Below are 27,933 nucleotides of genomic sequence, written 5' to 3' on the forward strand. Positions count from 1 at the left end.
CCGCAGTTTAAAACAGTACTATAACTTAGCCATCGCCCCCTGTCAATATTTAAACAAAACTTGTACACCCGACTCCACTGGAACATTCGTACGGGTCATCCATATTGCTTTGAAAAGCTAGCCCAAATCAGAATGCCTATTTGGTGCAGGATATGATATCTATCAGCCTATCAATAATGTGACTTGAGCGGCAGATGTATAAACGTGGATTGTACCCGAGCACCCTCGCTCCACCGCTTTGAAGGTCTGTCTCTGAAAACTGGGAAACCCTTTGGGAATTCCAATCTGTAGGAGTAGGCGGAAGGGAAGCAAAACTGTTTATCTGCCTACGTCTTAAAAGAATCACACGTTATCAGTCGTATACGTATCGCAACTCGCAGATAACTCCTGTTATCTGAACGGTTGACAAATTGATTGACTTTGAGCGGCGGTTCCATACGAGGCAAGCTATAGATTTATTACAAATACCGTGATCTTCCTAACTCGGCACACCATGAACACAAGAGGGAAGCCAGCTTCAACACACACCACCCTGTTGTTTTCCTTGTACATTCTGACGGTATTGACAGAATCCTACGGCGACATTCCACCAGGTAAGGACACTTCCTCTGGGTGCATAAGTTTATGTAAGTGTGTATTACCATGGACGTATCGCAGAGCGGTTCAGTGGGCTGGTTAATCTGTTCGAGAAAAATCGATTATTTACTCGGTGCTCTGTATTATAACGTACCGAGTATTTTGTAAGTTAGAGAGCTGACCACCGAGCACGAGATCAACTGATCGAGCAGACTATCCAACCAAAGAGCGCCGGTGCGTACGGTATGTATGTGTGACTGGTATGTCCTCGACCACATGCGCTCGTGAAGTCGGTGTACGATGCTGCGTTAGACGGTTGACACCTGCGAGCGGCCTGCGAGGCATAATGCCGGGCAGAGCAGTAGTGATATACAGTAAACACGGAACCTCTCTTGTCGCTCGATTGAAGTCCTTAAACAACCCTTATCTTCGCCGTGCTATGAGCGGTTAGTAGTGTGACACTGATATAGTTGTGACAATGTTTTTGTGGGTGGCTAAGAAGGCAAAAGTCACGGTTAGGACCACTCCAGTGTGGTGCAAAGGTACTCATATCGTGTGATCAACAGGTGTCAGGTGGACTGTGCATTGACATGAATTCTGGATTTCTAGACTTCTGAACGTACTTAGCTGCGAGTTAACCTTTGGTTTCCCACAGCCAAGTGATAGGCAGTTATGTTTCGGAAGGCAATATGTACTGCAGATATACAGGATTGACAGTGCTATATGTTTCTTACAACGATCTCCATCAACATCACCACCATCTACTATAATTATGATTATTAAGTATTATTATAATGTTGTTGTTGTTGTTTTTGTTGTTGTTGTTGATTTTGTCGTCGTCGTTATTTTCTTAGATGTTCCTATAAGCTTACGTTTATGTGTGCTAAGTAGTACAAAGATATAAGTCAACTAAACCTGGGTGACAAGAGCGACGAACCTAAAAATGCACTATAAAGCTTATCAAAACAAGAAATCACAGTCGCGATTAGAATAAAAAGCGGAAGGATTATACCATTTTTGAATCAATGCAGAGTAAACTGAAGGAATAAACTTTAGTATATTGTCGCGTTAGCGGCAGGCTGTTGCCCAGATCGTGTGGGGTGCATGCGATGACCAGTCACTGCTGCTAGGAAAAGCCGAGCGACTGGGGACTGGGCCTGCCGGTAACTGTTGCCGAGAAAAGCCAAGCGAGGGGCTGGGCCAACTAGTACATGTAACTGCTGCCATGAAAAGCCACGTGGCTTAGGGCCAACGTAGTGTAGCGACGAACGGGCGAGGATCCGGAGAAGCAACCTTTGTGTACTCTGGAACATTCCCATACACTACATCCGCATTGATTTTACCGCAAGGCGGAACCAAACGTTCATTTACGGTGATTGGAACACGAATACAATTCTGCCCCTGCCTTACCCTCGATGGTGACATTCGCAGGAAAGGATGGGTACCCAGGCTTGTTCCGAAAATGTTAAAACACCTCTTATCGGGGATTTTTCAACAAAACAGACATCCTTATTATGAGAAATACGGGAGAAAAATAAACAACAAAACATCCCCTATTTTGTAAAATCTTGTAGTGGGTGAGATAATTGCAAATACAGTTACACGGCTAACATGGCTGAACATGACAGAAAATTGTCTAACAGATGTAAAAGAGGTATTCAAGAATTAGCTTTAGTACAAAGTGACCATTTTGGTGTTTTCACGGACCTGGATGATGAAAACAGCCCCCCTCTCCGTTTCCTCTGATCTTTGGACGCATGGGTGTCCATTTTCCACGTGAGTGCCACCATCCACTGGGCCCTGCTCCCCAGGCGCTCAAAATGCATCACGTAGCACTAGGAGTTCAACGCGATAAAATACACTAAATTTACATACATTACTGAACTTGGCCTCCCCTATCGGCTCGAAAGACAATAGTCTAAAATGGACTGAATCGGAAGCTGTTTCCTCTTTGCGCGGAAAAAGTAATTTGGAGCCTTTATAATAATATATCTGTTGTGGTAATTTCCGATTACCAAAGCGGAACACTGCCTGTCAGTCTGGTTCCCTGACCCATTTTCCCCGGTAGAGGGCGTCCTCTATCGGGAAAGACGGGTCACGGAACCAGACTACACTGCCTGCATGCATACACATGTGTACATAAACAATAACATATGACATTAATGCAAATCAAGCTGTATTAATGAGCTGAAACCAGGGCATTTCAAAATGATTACGGAAGAAGAACTAGAATTGTATTTTACACACTCAGGAAATGCACACTGATAAACAGCAATTATTCAAACAACAAAATTTTAAAGTAGATTTATTGGTTTTACTACTAAATAATCTATAACACCAAATGCTTACACCACCCTTCCGGTATAACAAAACCAGCACCTTCATATATTTGCATATCAAAATGACCATATACTGTTGCCGGGCAATGAATAACATGTACTCTGTGTCACCAATATGCCGCTGATAAGCCAGGGATATTTTTAAAACCTTGGAAAAATGTTGTGTGTATAACTGTATGTTATCGATAACGCCAAACTCTTTGAAAACTGAGAAACTTCAGATTTCTGCGAAGATGATATGCCAAGATATATTAAAAGCATTACATAAAGTGGACCATTGAAGGCACTATCTGGTCAATTAAATATTTTTTCCTTTCAAATTACAAACTCACACATCAACTCAAAAACAACTACATAAAGACATAACCTTGATTTTATGATCCTTTAGGTGAATAGTACTCTGTATAAAGTGATTGTTTATATAAAAATAAAATTCTTACTTACAAAATTACATTTAATACAACATAAACTGTATATTGAGTATGTTTTGCATTGAAAATACTATAATTAAACCTGAATAAAATGCAACTCTCATACCTTACATTTAAAGCAATAGACATATAAAAATGTCTTCTCTCTATTGTTATAAATATCTTGTTTAATACAATGTCAAGGCACTGAAATATCATTATTTTCAAAGGCGAGCAATATGGATTTATAAATTAGTACATGCCTCAATACTAAAAGATTTAAACTATGATAACCCCTGTGTTATCCATAGTTTCCTCATAGACTATATAGTGAATCAACATTTTGGTGAAATTCCAAAATCAAATTTCTTGCACACACATGCAACTGTAACCATCCCAGTCTAATCAATTGCATTAATATCAATTATCAAGTGTCAATAAATACACAGATTTAGCAAGTTAATTTTGCTCCATCTTTCCTCAGTCAGGGGAACTGTAAGCAATTCTTTTTCAAAATCAAAAATAAACATTAGGAGATCGATGAACAAAGTTTTGGTACCTTAGAAACAAGTTAATTAATTGAGTGATATGTGAAATTCAAAATGGGTGCCATCCTTACACAGGGTTGGTGAATTGGTTAAGGGGGGGGGAATTAAAGTTTTGATTCTCCAAAATAACCCCCACAGATGGTGTATAATCTACTTACTGATGCTGTATGTCACAAATTGAGTCTAAAAAAGCAGTGTATTGTAAAAATTTTGAGAGTTCTGAAAACTCTGTCAGAAAGGCATTCTAACTTAAAAGAATATCTCTGAGTCAGTAAAATTCTTGAAAGAAGTAAAACTGTATTCTGAAAAGGAAACAAATACTCAAATTTTTCATCCAGACAACTCAGGGTTTATGGTACTGAAATGACATGGCATATTTACCATGTGTTTTTCACAAACGGTGACATTTAGCAATACCACATGAGATTAGAAATTCTTTATCACCAAATCGGCAAATATTGATCAAACTGGAATGAATATGACATCATCAACATACAACATGCAAGCTATTCAACTTGAACATGAGCAAGGCACCTGGTTAAATATTTTCAAATTTTTTCTAATAAGTAAGTTTTTAAAATTAAAATTAAAACTCTTGACATGAACTATAGTTTGAGATCAACAAGTAAGTCAATTACTGAGGTTTGTAGTCTGTTGACTGACGTTTCAGCCAATTTTTCCTTTACTTTCAATGACCTTGTTATGAATTTACAACTGTTAGCCTCACACCTTACACTCTTGCTTCTTGGAAAATTCACCTTGGACTAATATAAGACTAAGATGGAATCTAGGCCACATGCCTGTGATACTGTATCTGCCTAGTACTGTCTTTACACTCCACTCAGCTGGCCGTATGATGCTTCTTTTCGCTGAAAACAAGCACGAGACACACTGAGTTTTGGTCAAGACTTAGTAAATTCTGTCCAAATTACCCTGTTTCTTTGAACAAAATGTATTTCTTAAAAGAAAAGGGATGTAGATACAATGAGGTGAGAAATTTTCCGACAAGCCATCACAGAAGGTTCAAGGAAAAAGGTGCATACTCCTTCAAATTCAAATTTATTAATACAGAGGACACTGACTGGGTAGCAGTTTTTCTCATCGATGAGGAATGCATCAATGTATTGCCTGATGCCACTGGTTAGCAATTTACATTTTATCACCAAATGCATTTATTTTGACCAATCAGGATGAGTTTTACATTGGTGGTCAGTGCAGGAGGTGCCTATTCCATCTTGTGTATCATTCACATACAGACTTAAACAACAAGAGAAGCAAAATAACCATGGCAACATGGAAACTGGAAAGAGCTGAGGCACTTGAGGAATCACTGAAATTACAGTCGTCTGTGTCACAGCATTCGGAGCACGCCCATGCTGTTTGTCGTGTGTCACAGGGCCATGTGGTTTGCAGGGCTGTGTCGCATTCACTCTGCCAGTAGCATGACTTGCTTATAGTTTTTCCATCAACACCTGTGAGAATATAAGTACAGCCACGGTAAAATGGGCTAAAAACATGACTTTGACTGAAAACAATGCATTAAAGAGGCAATAGCATTAATCTTAAGTAATATTGACATGATTCGCATTAAATACAACTAGTACGTATTCTTATCTTTTTTCATAAAGTATTTCACAATCACTATGTTTCAGCTAGGAATTTTAAACCAGGAACACTGTGTCCCACTACTGTTTATTTGGGGGGGGGGACATTTTGCACATTTTGGGGACAACATGCATCAGTTGTCAATCAAATTTTGTATTATTTTCTAACAAAATAATTTCACAAAACAAAATCAAAGCTACTGAGACCGCGTCACTATGCTTGAATTTCAGGCAACTTGAGTAGCAGTTTACCGTCTCTATTTCAATCAGAGCTCAGTCCGATTACACAATCACAACAAAAATTGCTAGACTCGATAGCAGTCAACAATGAAAACTTCAACAACTGGGATTTGCAAGCCAAATTTGCTACATAATGAGCAATACAGATAGCATGATATACCTCACAACATTTATCCAAGAAACAGATATTTTTTAAGATTACCCCACATTTCATATTCTGCATAAAGTTATATCTTATATATATATATATATATATATATATATATATATATATATATGTATACATTCTGTGTATATATATATATATTATATATTTTTTTTTTTTTTTGATAAGTATCCTTTACTTATTTTTGTAGTATTAGTTCTTGACTATGTTCACCTTTGAGGGAATAACGTCAATAAAGTTATTATTATTATTATTATTATACGAGATATCAAATGCAGCGTTTTAATTACTCCTAATTGCAGCTCCGAAAGTACATAAATATCAGCCTTAAAATAATCATGCAAAACAAAGGTCATCATCAGTAACAGGTATTACTTGCAGACTACACACAACACTAAGTCGACTTATGAGTGCACCCGAGGTGACCTGCAGTATGCAAGAATGCGGGACAATGGGACCAGGGTTCCGTTTTGAGGTCATTGTCGTGAAGGGGCCCCCTGGCAGCAACACTGTAATCAAGGCATTCAGCTTGAAAACACGATGCCTTGTGTATGATATGTGATGATACTGTTGGAAATGAACTCAAGTCTGTCAGCAGCAATCACATTTGACATGACACAGGCATCACACACATTCAGACCTTGCTGAAAAGGAGAACACTTGTCCTTCCAACATGGTATTGTGAGTGGTATATATCAGATACTGTATTCAATATAAGAACACCGATACTGTGGTAACAACTTATTGAGTTTCAACACAACAGTATCAAAATAGAGGCATATTCTATTGAGATATTTCAAACTGATTTTACAGCTTCCAAGTAGCAGCATTACAGTTTGGATTGCTGTGTAAAAAATTAACTGAACATTCTCAGGCTCAGACCTAAATTGGTCCCATTTTAAACTCTCTATAAAGGGCCAGTAGCTGTAACTGTTGATGAGTATTTACATAATTTCTTGTAATTTCAGCGATAGATTTGTGTTCTACTCCCCGCGGAATATTGGGATACACAGTGTTGAGCTTGTCAAGTAATGTCAACTTGGCTTGTACATGTGTAGACTGTATTGTTATTGTTGACGAGTGAAGTCTAGTCCGCACTTAATTCAAATTTAACAAGAACAGTGTATTTCACAAGTACAGACATTATGTTGACAAGCTGAATTCTGTGTAGATATTTCAACATGTTTTGGGAGTACAAAAACTTGCAAATGATATACAAAACATACTGTAAGCAGTGAAACCCATTTAGAGCTATAATAGTACCTTTTACATAAGTCTAAGGGGTGACCATTTTATATTTGGGGGAGGAGGCATTGAATGTTAACCAAGGAGCATAATTTTTTCTCTCTGCTTCATTCAGAATTATTCTTTTTCAAGAGCGTGAATTTTGACTTCTTTTTTCCACTTTCCCTCTCAGAGGAATCCACACACGCTCGCTGAAATGCCTATATTCACTGTCACTTTGCTCTTGTTAGATGCTTTCCTTAATATAAGATCACAAATCTGAATTAGGAAAGAAATGCAAAGCAGCACAAAATTTACATGGAGCTAATAGGTAAACTGCATCTGCTTCAAGAAGCTACATGTAGAAAGTTGGAAAGAAAACAAACATCCTTTTATTGCAGCAAAATTATTGAGATTGGAGACAAATAACAAGTCATCGAGGTCTCAATCTGTCAGAAAACCACTACCTCTTTTAGTGATTAAATTTGTAGGTAGTAGGCTAAAAGCATGTGACACATACCGACTAATGATTTTAAAGACTGGAAAGGCATAGGGGTAGTGGAATACTGAAATGACACAATTATATCAATTACTTCAGGGCGGTTAGGAGAGGGTGTCCCCTCATGATACAGAAAAGCTTAAATTTCACATATTAAGATGGGAGTTATTTGGTGGCCATTTCAAGTGTTTCAAACAGAGTTTTCATGAAGACTCAAATTACATCAGACACAAAATAATTTCCCAGTATGATCTTATCAATAGAGACAAGTGAATATCCAACCATGAAAAATTTCTATTTTTTTTACTACCTAATGCAAATTAATGCAAAGAAATCAAAATACAGCTTCTGCTTAAGTATATGCTACCGAAGTGCTTGGGATTTCTAATGTTTCAAAAGTTTATGTGATACATTGGTTCAAATTCTGAGTATGGCTTTTCATTTTGGAATGCTGCTTCTATAAGGATATTAACTGATCAATGTATTCTATCATAGGGTTTGGAGGACAAAATATATGATAAATTATTAAGCGTATTGTTTGAGACATTTATAAGTAGGTCTATCTTTGCCGTAAGATCCCTTCTCCTGATGTGCAGCTGGCTCAGACAGTTATATATGATTGGTTAATTGTCACTATTCACAGCAACTTAGGGAGTCTACTTGTATTATTCAATTATAATGGTAAGATTCAGCCAACCAATTGGATATTGAACAGCTTTCGAGATGCTGCACATTAGCAGCAGGCATCTTGCGGCAAATTCTTGCACCCTTGTCCAACCTTCATCTAACCCTCGTCACATAGCATTGCAAATGTTGTGCTTAAAGTTGTAAGAAATTGAAAAAGTGCAGTTCTATTTCTAAAGGCATTCAATATTGCGGTGAGTGCGGGAACCACTTTATGTACAACAAATACTTTTATTGACAAGGCACATCATTGTAAACAATAATGGACACAGGATATCCAGTGCAGGCTATTTGGACGAGCTGAATTTAGTATTAACCATTTTCAGGTGTGAGGACGAGAAACTGGAGCAGAAGCACAACAAATTAATAATAGTACTTAATTTTTTTAATTGAAACACTGAGTATATGTAAAACAACAGCAAAAGTGTGACTTAAAATATGAATTCAGATGTTTTGAAAATGTTGTGACAAAAGGTGCTGAAAATGAAAGATATCATAAAATGGGGCATCCTGGGTGGGGGGGGGGGGGTCACACTGAAAACAAAAAGTAAAGTCTTAGAGTAACTCTATGTGCATTATTTTTCTTCATATCTGCTGGTAATTTTTTTCTTATTTTTCCAGCAATCCTTGGCTTGATTTTTTCCAAAGGTGGTAACCTCTTGGAATTGCTTTTCCCATACTCTTTGAACCCCCCTGCCCCAGGATACCAAATCGTCCAACCCTAAAAAAAAGAAACGGTTCAAGGACATAGATATGTATACAGCAGTACTTAATTCCATTGAGAGACTGTGGTTTAGCTGAACAAACATGAGATGTGGAGAACATTATATAAATATTTGTGAAAGCAATTCCACTTCCTTAAAAGTTGTGCAAGTTCATAACAAATTTTGAGGAAGTATTTATCCAGCTATTTTGATCTCTAAGGTCACCAAGGCTGATTTTATGTGCTTGCTTTGGGGTCGCTAATTCCGGAAAAGCCATTTTCCCAATTTTATGACTCACACGATTTTTTACAAAAACAGATAAAAATAGTTCTGGTAGTTGCAGTTTAGGGCTTCACCAACTTACTGTATTTGGAATCATGGAGAAAAAGCGCCAAGCTTGGTGCTTTCATCTTGTGACATGGCAGGGACCATCTCCCAACAACAGGTAAGGCATTGTCATTCACGTTTACACCAGACTGTGCATATTTACATAACTATTGTTTATGTTATGCAAATGCACACAGCCTTTCGTGAATGTGAGTGGACAATGCCATTCCCATCAAAAGATGGTTCCTGCCATATCACGTGATGAAAGCGCCAAGCTTGGCACTTTTTTCCATGATTCAAAATACATTAAATTGATGAAGCCCTAAACGGCAACTTCCGTCATTAATTTTGTCCGGTTTTGTAAAAATATTGCGCATGTTATAAATGGGGATAATATATTTTCCCGAATGAGCGACCCTGAAGCTTTGCACATGTGAAAAAATTAACAGTGATGAACTTCCCCGTTAAGAATGTTTTCACTCAGTCTCCAGTGTAACTACAGTTTCTCACTGTATTGTGTGTGTTGGAAACTCAAATCTAAAACCAGAAACAGAGGGGAAATTCCCTTCAGCATTGTTTGTGGTGGAACAAAGATCAGTGTCCTTTGTTCATGCCATGCCTCAAGAGATTTGACTGAATTGATCACTTGCGCAACAATTCAAAATGTGTGTATGTACGGTAATGATTTCAGAAGACTTTTGCTTATTATTACCAAGTATTCAGTGTTTCATCCAGGAAGACATCAAAAATGCGGACTTTCCCTTTATCAGAAAATTTTTGGGGAATTCGCTCGCTCATGAGTTCTGCTTGTATCTCTGAGGTGTGACTGGCACCTTCCCCATTAACAAATTACTAAGGGGTACCAACATGTCAACAGAGGGGGAATCCCCCACTGCCCCTGTCTAGATGAAACACTGAGTATTAAATAGATTGTCAGATACATACACTGCCACTCTCACATACAAGGAAGTTTTAATATCCTTTGATTGAAATCACTTCTTCACTTTAGATAAAACCCAAAAATTCTAAAAGTAAACAAAACACATCTTGAGATAATCAAGACATAATCATGCGACCTATGAACTGTGCAACTTACTTGACCAAACAACCGCTTTGAGACAGGCATCCTGGGTGGGGCTACACTCTCTCAAGTCCACATCACGGTTACATTGTCCATTACTGCTAGCACCACTGCATTCATAGCAACGCAGACCATATGCTGAATGTGGGGAAAGAAAAAAACAGTACAATTTTATCAAAAATAACTTACCTATTCAAATCCTTTACCTTATATCTATACCTATAAATCTATCTATCTAACTATGTATATATATATATATATATATATATATATTTATATATATATATATAGGATGAGCGATGAGCCTCTCTCTAAAACACATAGATTTTATATTCCAACAGTGTAGGAATTGAACAGCTCATTGACGAAAAGATTCAAGTGCAACCAAGGGTGTTGCTAGGCATGCTTAGAATATTTTTTTGTAAGAAGTAGTTCTATGTACTTCTGTAACTTGAACAGCTGTGGAAATATCGACAAGTAAACTTATGATGGATTGCTGCAGTGGAAAATATCAAAGCACATTAAAAACTATAACATACTAGTAATACAACATGAGCTTGTGGTGTGTTATAAAACACCTATAACCTGGACTTTATTCCGGCTATAGGCCCGTTTATAACCCCTCATGGCCTTGTGTTACCAGAAACACATCGCTATACCCTTCGGCCTACGGCCTCAGGGAATAGCAATTTGTTTCTGGTAACACATGGCCCCAAAGGGGTAATAGACGGGCGCTATAGCCCTAATGACCATATAATACTAATGGGTGATTAATATATATATATATATATATATATATATATATATATATATATATATATATATATTATATATATATATAGATATAAGACAGGCACTATAGCCCTAATGACCATGTAATACTAATAGGTATTTAATATATATATATATATATATATATATATATATATATATATATATATATATATATATATATATATATATATATATATATATATATATATATGTAAAGAAAGGGCTGCTCGTTAGCAGGTAAATTTTACCAGAGTTCTCCAGTATTTTTACTGGTGTTCTTCCTGGTATATCATTGCAATCAAGTGTTAAATTGAGGTGAATTTGTTCAATGGGGCCTATACGTTTATTACAGCCAGCTTTCTCTATGAGCCAATTAATTAATTGAATCACCGTGACTGAACACAACTTTCAAAGGAGGAAAACACAACAAAATCTCATAACAATGTCAACAAGCATTGGAAGCGAGATCCAGAGCATGGAAGTAAAAGTCTTTCTTTTTGTTACCTCTATGACTAGAGCTTGACGACTGCCATGTTCAAGATGTTGTGTCTCCAACACAAAACCTAAACACATCTTTTTCTGAGACACAACTACGGCAATTACCCTGGTATGGTACTTTAATTTACGAAATTATTCCTAAACCTAGGCATACATTCCCATGGCATGACCGGGAGTCGTGAAAGCTGATGTACTCTGAACACTGTACTGAACTTATGTGAACTTTAAGCAGGTACAGATATACCGGCAAGGTAGTTTGTGGAAGACAATAGTCTAAGTGGTCATGAACACCAAATCAATGACTTATTCAAGCATGGCCGACAATAGCACAATGGCGGTGTACCAGTACTATTGTGTCACTCACAAAGGCTGCCACAATAGGCTCTTGGTTTTTAGGCCAGACTATGGCGGTGTTACAACAAAACTACAAATCTTTTCAGCTAATCCCCAGTGTACGCTCCTGGGTCTGTGTGGTTCCAGCGTTGCTGTGATTGCGGTTCGCGTCCTCAATGTTTGTATAATACCGGTGCATGCATAGTGTGTGACATGTCCAACAATCTCTGTTTATGATCAAGTCGATGTCACCACAATTAAATCGTAAATCAGATCCTATTTACAACATCTGAATATATATTATCTCAGTGCTTTAAAGAGCGTCGACCGTAATATGGCCAGAATTGGCATGGCAATATCGTATTTGTGCTAAAACCAGGTTTTGGGATCTCCTCAGTCTCACTGTCTTACCTTCTCTTGCGAATATCGCAAGAATCAGGACGAAGAGAAGTCTTTCTGTCATCGCGACTTGTCACCTTTTTGTCTGGCGATATTCTGTCACCATAGTAAGCCTTTTAAATTGGATGGTCAAATCCCTTGGTCAAACGCTGGCCTCTCGTAAGGTCACAACAATTCAATGTGGAGTCCGAAATCGGAGGGCGAGCGGAATGTCAGTTTTGGTTCATTGCGCATGCTTACTTTGGTTGATATATAACCATTTTCAATGGCGCGTAGGCGTTGGCTTGGCGACTATCTCGGGTCATGACCCTGTTGTAGAGTGCCTTGAGTCGTATCACAGTCGTTTGGAGAGCTATCCAGCGCTGGGACTATTCGCCCCATAGACGAGAAGTACAGAAGCGAGGTATTTCTCGCTTCTGTACTCTCGTCTATGGGGCGAATAGTCCCAGCGCTGAATAGCTCTCCAAACGACTGTGGTCGTATGCGTTGCCAGACCACAGGGCCACAAGGCAGTAGTGTAACAATTTTTTTACAAAACTGTAAAATAGCTATCGAAATATTTATGGTTGCAATATAATGTTCGTCATTATAAGTTGTACACATGGAGCTACGAGTGGATCAAGCTCCATGACTTTAATAAGTACCAAACTGAACTGGAATCCTGAATGACGTTCATAATTCATGCCAAATTCATGCGGTTTTAGTACAGAACCTCGAAAACAGTCCTTTATATAGCTGTGATATCGCAGCGGTACTTGTGGCGTGTATCGAACGCGCTTGGGTCATTGAGGTCATCGCCGACTGTGGCGATGACCTCAATGACCCGAGCGCGTTCGATACACGCCACAAGTACCGCTGCGATATCACAGCTATCCTTTAGGGATGGACCATTAGATCTTGGGAGGGGGGTGGTCAAAAACAGAAAAAAAAAATTTTCAGAGCAGAAAGTTAGGAAAAAAAAATCTTCAAACTAGTTTGCAAAATAAAAAAAAAATAAATAAGAAGACAAAGGCGTAAAAAAAAAATTGCAAAAGTCTTTAAAATTTTGAATTTTTTTTAGATTTTACCGACAGTAAGCAACTTTCTGTATTTTTAATACATCCTCCCGGCACATTTTTAATTTTAATTTATACATTTAGAGTGACTGTATCCCTTATACTGGAAGTTGTGATTATCTTATCTTTTCAGGACTTTGTATTCTGATCACTTGAAAATTATGAAATATAGAGCCTGTTTTGTACTTGTTTCCTGCGTACAAACCAAGCAGGTACACTAGGTAAAACATTGAAACTATGGTATGGTTGTCAAGACGGAAAGTTGTATTTGCCTTTTAAGATCAAGGTAAACAGATGCAGGCCACATCAGTTTCATTTTTTTCACAGCATTTTATTACAATGATGAATGCAAGAATGGATGAACAAGTAGAAACACGTCAATAATGATAAAACAACATATCAAGTCATTATGTATTCTTTTGCTTTTAAAAAGGCATTTTCAATTCTTTTTTCTCAAAAAACAGCCTCAAATAACAACAGCAACACATGTTTTAACATTCAACAATACACTACGTAGAATGCCATCTATCCAACAAATCCCAACACAAAAACACATAAAAGGATTGAACTTTGAAAGTTTCTCGATAGCAAATACTGAATAAATCTGCATGGTTAATCGTTTTTGTGTAGCAAATTTCAAAGAAATTGACAAGCCCTTTCAGAGAATACAGATTTTTTGACCATGAATGGCATAAATTGCCCAAAAAGACAAATATTGAAATTTCAACACATCTATACACATCCAATCATTTTGGACATGCTGCTACAGAGAAATAGATGTTTTGATCAAAAAAGGGCAACAATTGCTCTAAAAACACAAACATGCAAATTTAACTATATTATTTAGCTTATTTTAGCTTCTCAGCTTGTCAAAATCAATTGTAAATCATGAGATATGCATGATGTTTGGTGGGGTGAATGTAGGCATTTCACCACGCAGTAGAAAGGGAAGCCAGGAAACCAAAATAGTCAATTTTCAAAACTATACGAAGCTACTGAGGAGCAAGAAGACCATGTTTCAGAGGAAGATGTGTAATCCGAAAAAATGCTCCCAAAGTGCCACCAAATAACACCATTTTTATCTCTATTTTTCAAAAGCTCCAACGGCAAGAGGGGGGACACCCCCCTCCTGACCTCCCCCGCAAAAATACTCCCAAGTGCCACCAAATAACACCATTTTAATCTCTATTTTTCAAAAGCTCCAACGGCAGCAGGGGGACACCCCCTCCTGACCACCCCCCGCAAAAATACTCCCAAGTGCCACCAAATAACACCATTTAATCTCTATTTTTCAAAAGCTCCAACAGCAGGAGGGGGGACATCCCCTCCTGACCTTCCCGGCAAAAAATACTCCCCAAGTGCCACCAAATAACACCATTTTAATCTCTATTTTTCAAAAGCTCCAACGGCAGGAGGGGGACACCCCCTCCTCACCACCCCCGCAAAAATACTCCCCAAGTGCCACCAAATAACACCATTTTAATCTCTATTTTTCAAAAGCTCCAACAGCAGCAGGGGGACACCCCTCTCCTGACCTCTTCCCAGTCACTGCTTGCGTGGCCGCTTGTGGTGCTTGGCACCACATGTTTGCCCTCTTTATCTTCAGACAGCGACGAACGAAAAAAAAAATTATAAATCTGAAAATTTACTCTGAAAAAAAAAATTTGCACAGCTAATCTCAATTGGAAAAAAAAAATTTCAGAAATTTACAATAATAAAAAAAAAATTTTCACAATTTCATTGTGACCACCCCCCTCCCAAGGTCTAATGGTCCATCCCTTATAGTGATAGTTGTAGCATTTTGCAATACTTTACTACCTCGGCATTCCGCGTATGATTTACTGTTCGAGAGATTGATCAGTAACATTTTTCACAAATTTGGTATACTATAAATAATGTTGCAAGACTGCCTGCCAGGGTGTGTGATAATTAAATTTGGCAGCACGTTGGTTTGTACGATATGATGCATGTCCTAGATTTGTCGTTGAGGGCGCCAGTGATTAAGAAGTCCTCGGGCCGGAGGTTGCGAGTGACAAATAAAAAAAAAAGAAAACGAAAAATCCAGATAAACAGAACCCTAAATGAGCCAACTTATCAAAGTATTTCATTGCGAATTTTCACAATGAACTGAATAGTGATTATCACTATCTCCATCTCAATTTCAAAGTCAACAACTACCAAATATGTTGAATACCTGGGAGTCACTTAGACTTTCAAGAGTGAATTTACCAACATCAAAACACAATCTTCTTAATGAAGTTCTGTGGTACAATGAAAATATAAACAATGAAGGAAGTGTCCCCTTTTATGAAAAATGGTCAAAGAGTAAAATTTCAAGCACTAAAGACATCTGGAATGATAACAGAAATGACTTGAACAATGGGCCGGGACATACAGTAATTGCAACAATTAAAAGTGGAAATAGACATGTGCAAGAGGAAATTGAGACAGAGTATGGAACTCTACTCAATTCAATTCCAGATTCCTGGTGACAAACCATCACTTCAAACATCCAAAATGAAGAAAACTATGATATTTTACACTTAGAGATCTAGAATTATGGTCTTAGGCTGCGTTCACAAATAACGATTAGGGGGGGGCTGGAGGAATTTCGATTGAAATCTTATTTTTTTTCAGATCCCCCCCCTAAGTACCCCAAAAAATTTTCAAATGCCCCCCTCTATATGGTCAAAATTTTTCAAGTCCCCCCCCCAACTATCACAGGCCCGCATATTTGTAAAGGATGTGAGCGCAGAAAAAATAAACATGTATCGCGCCGTTCCGCTCACAGGTGTTCAACACAACCTTTTTTAGCACTTTCTATAGTCATATTCCCAAGGCAAGTTCTTTAAACGCATCAGTGAATTTTTAGATTTATTGGTCTAAAAGCCAACATGAGTTAATCCAACTCTGGCCAGGTCAATTGCTCCTGCTGAAGAGCACACAAAATGACAATCATGAGAGAGTAGGCAAATTGTGAATTTTGGCTAATTGCCATATTGCACAGTGACCTACCAAAAATTTGTTTCAAAACTACAAGACATATATGGATTAGATGCTACTCAAAGTTGACAATACTGGAAGGTAAAATGTTTCATCAAATAAATGTTTTAATCTCTGAAATTTTGGGTGTAATAATTTTAAATTTGTTTAAAAAATAAATAATTCCATTTGGTCACATATTTTTTCTTTTAGTCTTTACTGTTCAAAGTTTTACATCAGATTCTGTAACATTTTATAACAAGAATGTGAAAATTTAGAAAATCAAGGATGGTGACCCCATCTTTTTTCTTTAATATTTGATTATTCTCATATGCCAGAATTCAAATATTTCTATGTGTTCTTCCATGTGTTGCTCTCTGGCCTGATCTTGTGTACAAGTATGTTTCACTGTCATGAGCATCATTTGACCTAAACTCTTCTGCATGTACATCAGAGTCAGAGCTATCTCTGTCACTGTTCAGGTATGCAGTGACAGTGACACTGCAGTAGCAGAGCATTAATGATAGTGACACTACCCGTAGGCAGTAGCTGTATTAACTTTTATAATTTTGGCAATATTTTTGTTCAGTTTTACAACTGCATTCTTGTTCTACTCCCTACAGCATGTTGAATTGTCGAGTATTCAGCTAATGCTATCACAGCCTATGTATGTGTACCATGCATTAAAACACTGACAACTGACTGTCAGCCTGGACTCCAATTAAATTATCACCAAATACGTATTTATATTTATATATACAGGCTTTGTTGACAAACTAAATATTGTGTGTTTGAGCATGCTGTAGGGAGATAGCAGGAGACTATAGTTGTTCCATTGCATAGAAATATTGCAGAAATCATTAACAGTTGCAGCTTCTGCCCAGGTTACGAGGCTCAAGTTTGTTTTTTTACGGCAAACCACACATTTAGATTTTTTCGAGATACAAGTCATGAAATGTGACAAAATGGTTCTAAATTTTGTTAAATTATTACTATGATGACATTAAAAATGGTATTCATTTTTCATTGAATTATCTACAAAAACTTGGAATTGGAAAATGTAAAACACAAAAGGGAACCAAAAATTTTCAAGTCCCCCCCCTACAGGTAGAGCAAAATTTTCAAGTCCCCCCCTCTACTACCCCAAAAATTTTCGAATCCCCCCCTGAATTCCTCCAGCCCCCCTAATCGTTTTTTGTGAACGCAGCCTTACAGAAAGCGATGTCAAAACTAAGCCACTTTATTGGAAATTATTAATTAGTTTATAAGAAACGGCATGCAATCAAAGGTCAAATGGTCAAAAGTGGGCTGAGAATCTAACTCTCACTGACAGTTACAAAGCTCCATAATCCTCTTACAGAGTAGAACAAAGCGATCTCAGGGTCGCCAAAAAGGCCTTCAACGTCCTGAAGGTGGTGTCTAATATTTGCGCGTTTTCATATTACTTTGAGCCCATGCATGTTTTAGTCTCTTTTACCACTGTCCCGACGCATATGGTCCCATATGTTGTATCGAAATTAGCTAGAATAGCAACGGCCATTCTGAGGACTAATTGTATTATTATTCCTGGCCTTAATAGAAGTCACTTTTTATGCTAGTGCTTGCTAGCGTATAGGAGGACTGCACTAAGATGACATTTCAGTCCTTCACACGATCATCTTATGTGCATGACTGTGAGGGCGCTGTGCCTGACCATATCAAGGTGTTTGCTACAGGTAGTTCTTCTGCCTGCCATGTTAATGTACACGAAAGTAACCCTTTGTGCTTAATTGCAGCGAGATGGTGTACCATCTACAACGCAGAGCAGAAAAAATGTGAAGAGATGAAGAAAGCTTTCAATGAACAGTCACTGAAGCCGGAAATTGAATGTGTACAAAAACACCAGTCACTGGTCAGTAAAAATTGAAAGCACATTCATATTGTTATAAGCAAGATTTAATGATCAGCATTCTTTAAAACGAGTCTTTTGTCAAGTCTACTTTATGCAATTACTTGGTTTTGTCAGGATTTTCATCTACTGTTATGATGTGACCAGGTTTTAGGAAAATCCGTCGTACATGAATCACCGAGCATTGAAATGTCACTTATCCCTGTCAAAGTCTTAATACCAAAGTTGATCAGAACCGACATCTTATGACATTTACTCTGTGATATCTGACCAAAGTCCACAATGATTTTTACCGGTGTTCCTTAATCTCGCTTGCCAGGGCTTTACCTCCGCTTCATGATAAGGACGCAACATTTGATGCATTCTCTCGAGCCAAAGCGTAATTTCCGCTCCGCGCGCGGACCAATGCAAAAATCTTTAGGCAACGCAAAGATGTTGCCGTAAAGGGACACGTGGTTTACGACGATGCATTTTATGGCTATTCGCCATGCCGTCATTGCCGTTGTTTATGGCTCGATGAGACGAATGTAGGGTCTTCTGCATGCGATTTAAAATATAGTATGCGCCCGACACGGAAAGTTATAAACTTTTGCTGAAACAGGGTTACAATTTATCGCAGGCAATATATCTAAAATCTCTATTTCCCAGGAATGTATGGAAGCCATAATGGACGGTAAAGCGGACTTGGCAACGTTTGATGTCGGTGACGTGTACACAGCTGGTACAGTGTACGGCCTGGTTCCGATCATGGCCGAGCAATACCCAGGTAAGGAGTACTTTTTGAATGTTACAAATTCCAGCTTAAAATAAAAAATTACGAACAACATTAAAAAAAATAATTATGTAACTTAATTGGTACAATTTCCTAGTCTTCTGTATATTTCTCTGTTTCTTCATACCCAGACGGACTTGAATCTTACGTCGTGGCTTTTGCGAAGGCCAGTGACATAAACGTCACCATGGCGACACTCGAAGGAAAGCGCAGTTGCCATGGCGGCATCAAGATGGCAGCCGGCTGGGTTGTTCCCATGTCAACGCTGCTTCAACGGCAACTGTTAGAAAGGCAGGGATGTAAAGGACCTGAACAGGTTCGGAGGCAGTACTATAACTTCACAGACACAATGTCTGCTGGCGATTTCTTCGGAGAGAGCTGTGTACCAGGTAACCGTGTTCAAGATATTCAATACTCATCGTCCGTTATTTTCCAGAATTTTATAGAATTGATTGTACTGTAGTCTCAAAAGACATTAATTTAGGAGAACATGGAAAAAAAATTAAGTCGGTGTATTCAAACTTTATGCTCATTTTGCCTGTATTCTTCTTCATGTGATTTGCATGACTCATGCCATGAATGTGATTTTTACCGAAATAATCATTGAATAGTGGTTTTTTTGTCATCCCTGCACACCGAAGCGAGGAGAAAGTGTGAAACAAACTGTTGTATGTGGTTAACAATTAGGGTCAAGTTGGGAGGCTTACAACGGTGAGGGCGTCAATCCATACAAACTGTGTGACTGGTGCGTTGGTAATTCACAAGACCTGAACAATTATGCAAATGATTTATGTGCCCGTAACCAGGGTGAGGATTACTATGGCAATATTGGATCATTTCGGTGAGTACAAATAAAAAAATGCAAATTTGATTTTTTGACGTTATTGCATGAAACATTATCTATTGTTGCCCACTGCGGTGTTTGAGTGATGGGAGACGTTGTGTGATATTGAATTTTTTTTTAACACGTCACTAAAAAACTCAGTTTAATTAGAGAAGCCATTTTGAAAAAAAAGTATTAAAAATAGAGTCATGCGTATCATATGAAGAAGGATACATGCAAAATGAACATAAAGTTTGAATACACTGATTTATTTTTTTATTCAGGTATATTGTTCTCATCTTTATAAAGATTCTGCACAAAATCGATGACTCGATATGCAGTTTTTCTTGGTGTTTTGACAAACATGTCATACATCTTTGTCACGGTGGCGAGGTCAGCAAGTGATTCGTTTTCTTCATATGTCCAACAGTCATCCCAGTGTAAGGAACGTGTTGTGACGAATCCACGCTGAAAAGAACTGAAACTAATGCCTCACTTTCTTAAGCCCTCAAGTTTATGAATACTAAAGTTAGCACATAGCAATGTAAACTGCATAAATTCAAAAGTATATGTAGGGATGTATTTCTGTGATATATCTCAGCATCTGACACGGAAATATCAAGTTCTCTTTTCTCATTACTCGCCTACTCACTGCTACCAACATTTACACAGAAAAAGACAAAAATTGTTTACCTTTGCATAGTCGCTGGCTTTAACACGGAACTATGCACGATTATCTCGGCATCGGTTTGGATAATTTAAATTGAAAGATATATGATCCAAGATTCTTAAACGGGGCGGGCCATTCTTGCAGTGTGAAATGTTAATACTAGGTAAGGTGAGGGCGCACTAATCCAACGTTCAAAAGCTGTGATAATACATTGCACTTTTATTGTTTTTGTGCTGTAAGGACATTCTCAATCTTTTCCTCAATAAAGACGAACTGTTAGCCATGGCTTTCTGTGGCATTAGAATGACGATGAAATATGGTAACATTTTCGTACGCCTTTCACTGATTTTCATAGGATGAGAAAAATGATCGACCTGAAAATACCCGGGATTCTATGGTGACAAATTGAACACACGGCACCACGACATGATAATTAATTGGGAGCAGAATAGAAAAGTGTGTCTTACGAGTAGAAGTAAAAGTTACGTGAACACATCAAAATTTACAGCAAACGTATACGTAGCTCTTGAGTAGTTTTGTACTGATCTTTCAGACCGATCACGTGACAGCTTAAAAAAAAACTGAGACGCAGATATCAGTCTGACGAGGCACGGTCATTCCACCATACGAGTGACCGTAGATGAGGCTAAGAAAGATAGTTAATTATTCCGGCGGATTCTCCGTACAATGGAAAAACAGAGACTTGCATAAGTATGTATTAGAGCGGTTCGCAAATGGATGAAGAGGTGTACTGCTCTCAGTGGTCCCTGAGACAGAGCCATATATTTCTAAGGAGAGATGATACAGGGAGATCATTTTTCTAACGTTGTAAAACCAATTCCGTACATGTGAACTTAATCAAACCACACTTTTCGAATAGTATATTGCAAGTCCAGTCAAAACTACTTGTTTTCTCTTTCATAGCTAGTGCACGTTATAAATTAGACTGAATGACCCGTCGCTCGAGGACGCTCTCGCCTCTCCTGTTGGCATTCTTTCAGTAAGAGGGGAGCGTAGAGAGCGCCCTCGAGCGACGGATCTTTCAGTCTAGTTATAAATGTGTCCCTGTATGAACTTTGGAGAAGTTTTGGAAAGCCCTAAGTTTGCTGTTTCTAGGTTTTGATGCACGCTTTATTCAACAAATTTCTGGCAATAACATACAAAATGTATACGTTATTTCTTATTAAACATAATAATTTCGTTGGTAGCCCCGCCGACCAAACATGGATTTGAATGAAGGAATTGACGTCATGATTTGTTTTAATTTGAAAATTAGTTGCCTGATGGAAGGCGGTGACGTATCATTCACCAGACACCAAGTCGTCATCGAATTAAAAAAACATTCACGTAGTTGGGCAGAGGGAATACAAGAAGATGATTACGTCATACTATGTGAAGATGGTTCCAGGAAACCGATTTACGACTACAAACTTGACGGTTGTCACCTTGGCAAGGTAAAGAGACCAAAACATTAAAGCCGAATTGCAATTAGCAGTATTTTGTTTTTTTCATTTTCCCGATAAGATTGTGTGGAATCAAATGCAATTTATGTAAAACTACTTACTGAAATGTAACCATGGCATGTTTTTTTAAAAACAACTATCAACGAACGCACAACGTGGATTTTAACACAACTACAGTAATTTTCGAGTTGCCGGGCTGTAGGATGGCCGCCGCATAAGCACATGTATACATCTGAGCTCGTCTGCCAAATCCCGCACGTACCGATATTTCAAAGACAATATATCTCTCTCAAGATTGGGTTGTATATTTTTGGACAGTCATTTCAAAATTAATACTGCAAATTGGGCTTTTAGTACATAACATTGAGAAATATGGAAAACAAGATTCCTCAACAGTTGATTCTCCTTTGATAAAAATCCACCATCAATTGCACTTTACATCATAGATGTAAACTGTCTATGTTTACATTCAAAACTAAAATGTGGAACTCGAGCATATTCTGTCATTTTCTCATTATCAATTAATATCGTTCATTACTTCTGGTTTACAAAATGGAAGTAAAATCGACAAAAAGCGTGGAACAAATGTTAATGCATTAAAAAAAACTCGTCCCAGCTTGATGTAATAGAAGAAGAGAAATCAGTGTGCCATGGCTTGATGAGAGAACGCCCTGTTGTGACATCGATCGCATTCGTCGGACGTAAAAATCCAACAACAACGGGGAACATGAAAGAAGTTGAGATCTCCCTAGGCCCGCAGGGGTCGCACTAGCGCTCGCCACATTCGCAAAATGCGACAGAAAGTGCTGGGTGGGGAATAAAATGTCTTCTTGGTTCGCCACGCTCATGAAAGTGTGGCGAACTGGCCTCAAACTAAAAGACCCCGGTCAAATTCACGGTGGACAATACGGTACTATCAGGTGACAAAATCGATTTGACTATACTCTCGCTCTCAGCGCCACGTCTGTTTACGATACCGACGGTGGTTGTGTACTATGCGTTCTGTCCAGCTTAGGTACGCATTGCCGAACTTAGCAAGCCATAAAGTTTTTCCTTTACCCTTTGAACCCAGTTTAGTACCATATAAGGACTAAAATAATGACATCATCCACCCTAACAATGGAGAGTTCCAGTAATTTATGCAAACTTTCCGAGAAGGGGTCAGTGTATTTTGTTGATTTTCAAGCGACGTACAATCGATAAGCTAGCTCATACAAACTGTTGATATCGTGGCCTTATCCAGCCTGTAGCGAGAGAGCCATGACGGTCGACTTTGTTTACAAATAAATTTGTGTTGTAACTTGTTACAGTTGATATCGTGATATATTTCCTACGTCGCGTCGCGTCTGACATGTGTCTGTTGAATCTCCACAAGGTGACTGGAAACCGTATTTTGTGAATTCGAAGCCAACTGAAAACATACAGTAGTTTTTAACTGAAATAAACCGGGCATGAAACTTCGACTATCTCAATACTTTGTGGTTTCTTTCTATCTAAAGACCGCTTACCGTATGCTTGTCAAAATACGCCATCCAACTTTGAAAACAGATTGACAAACACAATAATGACTACGAGACACTTTAATCAAGGCAAGTTGTTGAAAGCATATGTTGTACATGCGTGAATCAACTAATGTCAGTTGGTCCAAACACCAAATTTAATCAATAAAAAAATTAGTTACTGTTTTTGTCTTCAACTCTTCATCTAAACATACTAAGTGCAGTTCAAACGATGAGGAAAGGAAGCCCCGTAATTGTGTGTATGTGTTGCACAATAGTTTACCTCTCTGGTTGTACTAAATTGAATCATATGGGTTGCTAAGGATTCCTAGCACAGAAAATGAACTGCAACAGTCTTCTTAAAGAAGTGTAACTGGCAGATGCGTTCAAAAAGTCCTTGTCTGAGAAGAGGTGGGTGGGTGGGGGTAGGAGTATTTGCATGTGAAGTCTATAGCACTTCAAACAAGATGAGTACTTAGTTTTGTTTTGATTTTATTGTACAAAAATTTTGTGTGGCTAAAGAAAGTTGTGTGTGGCTAAAAAGATGTATGACCAATTCGCCACGCAAGGAATCTATGGCTAATAACTTTGAAATCCTAGCGCTACCCTGCTAGGGCCCTGACAATTTAACTTACTCGACAATTTCTTCTCTTTGTGCCAGATACCGTCGAACGTGGTCATGGCTTCCTCCAATAATACCCAGGAAAATATTGACGCTTACAAAAATTTGTTACTAGAGGGCCAGGTACGTGTCGGTATTTTAAGCATTCGGCGAGAAAGCAGATGGCGAGTTTCTTTTATTTGATAAACAGATATATTTCAAATTGCGATAATTTGTGAACGAATTTGAACAATGTTCTAAAAGTTTACAATGATTATTTCAAAAAAAACAAATATAACTATATGTTCCCATAGTAACTTGACGTATCCTATTTATAACCCCGTCCCCTAGACGTTTCACCGCAAAGAAATGTATTACTTTACCAGTTTTGAGGGTTTTATATCAGTCACATCAAGCAAACATGACAAACAAGAACATGTTAATACACATGTTTCTGAACTTCCTTCTCACTATAACTTGGGCTATAATGTAAAAGTCTTGTGCTCCAAAAGTCCGGTAGGTTTTCCGAAGAAAATTTGCAACATCCATTATCTCCTGTGCTTCCACACATCTCCAAATTCCGTGAAATAAGTGAGAGACAGAGAGAGAGAGAGAGAGAGAGAGAGAGAGAGAGAGAGAGAGAGAGAGAGAGAGAGAGAGAGAGAGAGAGAGAGAGAGAGAGAGAGAGAGAGAGAGAGAGAGAGAGAGAGAGAGGGGGGGGCCTTGGGGGTCGGATGTGAGCTATGGCCAGTAGTTGGTAAAAATGCACGTTTCACATTGTTGAAGGTATCGTGCTATGGGCAGTTGTACGCCATTGTACATTATAGAACCCAAACGTGCAGGACAAACGTGCATGACTACACACTGTAAATGTCTGCACGTCAGACATTTTAGACACGTTAGGTCCGTACACGTTAGGTTTGCACGATACACGACAGGTTTGCATGATTTGCATGATAGAAAAGAGTCAAATGTGGAGAACCTAAAATGACATACACGTTAGACATTTTAGACACGTTAGGTCCGTACACGTTAGGTTTCCACGATACACGATAGGTTTGCACGATTTGCATGATAGAAATCCGAGTCATGTTGCAGAACCTAAAATGACATACACGTTAGACATTTTAGACACGTTAGGTCCGAACACGTTAGGTCTGCACGATACACGATAGGTTTGCACGATTGGCATAATAGATTTTGACCCATGTTGAGAACCTAAAATGACATGCACGTTAGACATTTTAGACACGTTAGGTCCGTACACGTTAGGTCTGCACGATAGACGATAGGCTTGCACGATTGGCATAATAGATTTTGACTTGTGTGGAGAACCGAAAATGATATACACGTTAGACATTTTAGACACGTTAGGTCCGTAAACGTTAGGTTTGCACGATACACGACAGGTTTGCATGATTTGCATGATAGAAAAGAGTCAAATGTGGAGAACCTAAAATGACATACACGTGAGACATTTTAGACACGTTAGGTCCGTACACGTTAGGTTTCCACGATACACGATAGGTTTGCACGATTTGCATGATAGAAATCCGAGTCATGTTGCAGAACCTAAAATGACATACACGTTAGACATTTTAGACACGTTAGGTCCGAACACGTTAGGTCTGCACGATACACGATAGGTTTGCACGATTGGCATAATAGATTTTGACCCATGTTGAGAACCTAAAATGACATGCACGTTAGACATTTTAGACACGTTAGGTCCGTACACGTTAGGTCTGCACGATACAAGATAGGTTTGCTCGATTGGCATGATAGAGTTAGACCTTACCGTGTTTGTAGGCCATCACGTTAATCTTGAGACATATCGTATAAGGAGCCGACCTAAGATTTACGGAGCTAACGTGTCTAAAATGTCTAACGTGTATGTCATTTTAGGTTGTCCACGAGTCAAAAGCTATCATGCCAATCGTGCAAACCTATCTTGCATTGTGCAGACCTTACGTGTACGGACCTAACGTGTCTAAAATGTCTAACGTGCATGTCCAATGAGGGTCTCAAAATGAGTCAAGAGCTATCATGGCAATCATGCAAATCTATCGTGTATCGTGCATACCTAACGTGTACGGATCTAACGTGTCTAAAATGTCTAACGTGCATGTCATTTTAGGGACTCCAGATAAGTTGAATGGTACAGTCATATACACGTTAGACATTTTAGACACGTTAGGTCCGTACACGTTAGGTCTGCACGTTACACGATAAGTTTGCACGATTGGCATGATAGATTTTGACCCATGTTGAGAGTCTAAAATGACATGCACGTTAGACATTTTAGACACGATAGGTTCTTACACGTTAGGTCTGCACGATACACGATAGGTTTGCAAGTTTGGCTTTTTTGGTCACGTTAGTTCCGACCTAACATGTCAAACATGTACTACTAAAATGTAAAAATGTTTAAAATGAAAAAATCCCGACTCATGGCCATGGATGTCGGATGTTGTGCTCCTCAAATCCCTGCCATCAATGAATGTATTGAACATGACATTCTGCGATGACATGCTATTAATTTCAGCCTATTATACATCTTTCTCCGAATTATCTACATTTTGTATCGTTCCTTGCTTCAGCACATTTATGGCAGTGACGAACACGACTTCCAAATGTTCCAATCCGGCGAGTACTACACGGATTTGTTATTCAGTGACGTCACCGAGAGGTTGGAAGATGTCGGTAAAAGGAACACATACTCCAGTTGGCTTGGGGAGGACTACCTGCATCTACAAGACTATTTGACTGGATGCCCTCCGCCACCCAGTGAAACTCTCCAACTAAGCGTTGGACACACATTTTCAACAAACACACTTTTATCGACGTGTTTAGTGGCTTTCGTGTGCAGTTTTCTCAACCTGTAGAAAGACAATACGTTCAATCTTTGACTGTAAGGTCCAGCTCAGTGCGACCTGTCTATTTTTTTTTACATATATTTTAGAGCATAATACATATAATGTACATAGAAATAGGTTCTTTTTTGTAAGGATTGTGAGCTTGACTTGCAATTTTTTTGTTCTTGAAAATGAGCCTGATAATAGCACATTTTTTATCAGGATTAGTTTTTATTTATGCAAATGTTTAAGAGGTAGTGAAGGTAGCAGACATAGAGAAATGTTTTACACAGTCACTGCTCGATACCAGTACTGTGCGTCTTTCATGTTGCTCTCGATTCTGCAGAGCTGAAAAAAAAAAAAAAACAACAACAACAACAAAACCGCGGTCGAAACGTGCACCAAGTTGAATAGTGTCTTGCTAACTATGAACGCCGCATGGACCTCAAATAGTTGACGGTGTATAGATATTTATAGACAAAGTCTTTCACAATTTCAAGTTAGAATTTCTAGTTTTTTTCCACATAAATTAAGATAATGGCTGCAAAACTTAAGCTGACAATCCAGTGGCGAGTTTTCCTCTCTTCTGATAGAGTATGCATGTGGACTTAGAAACTTGACATACGCCATCACGGGTCACACACAATGCAAAGCAAGATATTTATTGCATATTATTCGTAAGCTCAGGACTTGACATGATGTTATAAATTCATTTACCTCCGAAATCGTTCTTTACATGAAGCAAAAGAAGTAAGGCGTCAGTTTAAGGTGCCTTGATAGCATGACTTAACGATTTGTCTGCTGTAGTAGAGATTACAAGTCAGGAATTTTCGCAAAGAATACATTTTACTGCGACCATGAAAATATGTCACGTTTATTGTAAGATATTACATTTTGTAATTGTTCTCATCTCTTAACC

At 38.4% G+C, this 27,933-nt stretch overlaps 2 protein-coding genes across 2 annotated transcripts; one reads left to right on the forward strand and one right to left on the reverse strand.

The window, feature by feature from the left end:
- Positions 1–64: 64 nt before the first annotated feature.
- Positions 65–27,924, forward strand: LOC139128815 (otolith matrix protein 1-like). The gene is made up of 8 exons (XM_070694523.1): positions 65–593; positions 18,219–18,334; positions 18,980–19,097; positions 19,235–19,492; positions 19,791–19,944; positions 21,873–22,050; positions 24,220–24,303; positions 26,760–27,924. Exons 1-8 carry the CDS (start codon positions 494–496, stop codon positions 27,042–27,044), a joined length of 1,293 nt encoding a protein of 430 aa, XP_070550624.1. The 5' UTR covers positions 65–493; the 3' UTR covers positions 27,045–27,924.
- LOC139128801 (CD59B glycoprotein-like) lies at positions 2,866–12,652 on the reverse strand. The gene is made up of 3 exons (XM_070694510.1): positions 12,419–12,652; positions 10,418–10,540; positions 2,866–5,345 (listed from the first exon to the last, which is right to left on the reverse strand). The coding sequence occupies exons 1-3, from the start codon at positions 12,468–12,470 to the stop codon at positions 5,116–5,118; spliced, it is 405 nt and encodes a 134-aa protein (XP_070550611.1). The 5' UTR covers positions 12,471–12,652; the 3' UTR covers positions 2,866–5,115.
- Positions 27,925–27,933: the final 9 nt, after the last annotated feature.

This window comes from Ptychodera flava, unplaced genomic scaffold, assembly GCF_041260155.1.
Source record: "Ptychodera flava strain L36383 unplaced genomic scaffold, AS_Pfla_20210202 Scaffold_71__1_contigs__length_606264_pilon, whole genome shotgun sequence".
Classification (NCBI taxonomy): domain Eukaryota; kingdom Metazoa; phylum Hemichordata; class Enteropneusta; family Ptychoderidae; genus Ptychodera; species Ptychodera flava.